Source organism: Trifolium pratense, linkage group LG3, assembly GCF_020283565.1.
Source record: "Trifolium pratense cultivar HEN17-A07 linkage group LG3, ARS_RC_1.1, whole genome shotgun sequence".
Classification (NCBI taxonomy): Eukaryota; Viridiplantae; Streptophyta; class Magnoliopsida; order Fabales; family Fabaceae; genus Trifolium; species Trifolium pratense.
In genome coordinates, this window is record NC_060061.1 from 10,351,915 (window position 1) to 10,353,777 (window position 1,863).

Sequence of the window (1,863 nt, forward strand, 5' to 3'; positions counted from 1 at the left end):
AATACCATTTTCTTTTCTAAACCCTTATCTTTATTAAATCAGCAATTTTAATTTGTACCAAAAAAGAAATCAGCAATTTTAGTAATGTCATCAAGTTATAGTAAAACATTACATACTTTTTAAGTTATTTGATTGTTAACTATAGCAGAAATTGATCTATGCTACTCAGTTATTCACAGTCTAAGATTCTGAACATTGCAGATAAGTAAATGCATAGAATTTAGTACAGGAAACAAATATTCTTTGTTAGGACAATAGAACAATCATATAAATATTTTTAATGACAAAACAAGAATAGAACTGAACAGAATGGTTCACATAGCTTACAAACAACACTTTTCTTGATTCCTACGCAATAAACAATCCAAGAAGAAACCAAAATAAGAAGCAGAAGTCCACATAAACAGCATCATGCTTATTCTGAAAATATAAGAATTAAGAAAGAACTTGCAAATGAATGTTCTTTAACTTCAACATCACAACATATTTGTTATTCCAGCTGCAAGTAGAGAAATTCCAATTGAAGCCAACACTTTTCCATGCATGTTAATCAAACTAATAGCATCAGAACTATCCTTGTTTCCTTGAGCTTGATCTTCATCTTCTGTAGATGAATTCTCTTTATCAGCTTTCGGTGCCTTAGCAAGAGCAGGTGCTGGAGCAATAGCTTTAGGTTTAATAAAATCCAAAGGCATAAGCACCTTATTCACATGATATATAGCAAGTGTTTTATCAGTATAAACAATTCCGTTGATCGTTGCATCGACAACACCAGTTGAAATATTCACACTGTTACCATAAGCTGTAACATTAATCTGAAAACCATTTGGACTATCACTAGCCAATGTCAACACAGGGTTACTGAGAGAATCGAAATTTGAGCTTGATACATAAGTAGGAATAACATGATACTGAATCAGTTCTTTTTGTTGCCTCTCTCCCAAGGAATTGAAATAACCTGCTTTGAGCTGCGAAAAGGCACCATCATCCGGTGCAAGGATTGTTAAGCCTCCATTTTTTGTAGTTACAAGCTGTGCATTGACTTGGTTTATGATTTGAGTTGTTTTGAGCAAACGGATCAGTGTGTTGAATGATTTCGCTTTTCTTAGAATCTTGATTATGTCTTGGTTTCCTGATGAATCAGGATTTGTTGTAGGTGATTGTGGTAATGCTGGAACTAATGGTTTTGCTGGTGCTGGAGCAAGTGTTGAAGGTGCTGGTTTTGTAGGCGCCGGTTTTGTTGGAGCTGGTTTTGCAGGAGCTATTGGTGCTGCAGCTGGTGATTGAGCTAAAGTGGTGATTGAAAAAATGTTGGCAAGTACAAGAAATGTGAGCAAGAAAATTTGCTTCATTTTTTTTCTTTTATAGTAATTGAAGGCTTTAAAATCTAGATTATTTTGTAGATTTTGAAGAATGAAAAATTGTAAATGAATGAGTGAAGTTGTTTGTTATTACTAAGAGTGTTTGATGAATTGAAGTTGTAATGGAGCAATGTGCTTTTATAGATGTAATGTAGGTACAAAGGTATAGTTATAAAAATAAGGTATAGTTATATTTTGTGAGGGGATATTTTATCTTTAGGAAGATTAAGGTGGTGTATCAAAGTAGATAGAGTTGATTATGATGTGGATTTGGATACTTAATTATGGCCTTTCGGTTGGAAATATAGGGAAGATTGAATGAGAAGTAAGAACTTAATTGGTTGTAAGGTGATAAATATAATATAGATTAATGTAGAAAGGGAAGAACTTCTCTTATTATTGAGGTAAGTTGGATGTGAAATCAAATCAATCACAGTTAGTAGTAACTGTAACTGTTTGCTAAAGCTAGTTTTCTCATTTGCTTACATAAGTCATTCACAAG

At 33.1% G+C, this 1,863-nt stretch overlaps 1 protein-coding gene across 1 annotated transcript; it reads right to left on the reverse strand.

Annotated features, from left to right (window-relative positions):
* Window positions 1-219: 219 nt before the first annotated feature.
* Window positions 220-1,515, reverse strand: LOC123917690 (fasciclin-like arabinogalactan protein 12). Its single transcript, XM_045969480.1, has one exon. It carries the CDS (start codon window positions 1,350-1,352, stop codon window positions 477-479), a length of 876 nt encoding a protein of 291 aa, XP_045825436.1. The 5' UTR covers window positions 1,353-1,515; the 3' UTR covers window positions 220-476.
* Window positions 1,516-1,863: the final 348 nt, after the last annotated feature.

Coding starts and splice junctions, on each gene's coding strand:
- LOC123917690 (XM_045969480.1), bottom strand. CDS start 1,352: ATGAAGCAAATTTTCTTGCTCACATTTCTTGTACTTGCCAACATTTTT.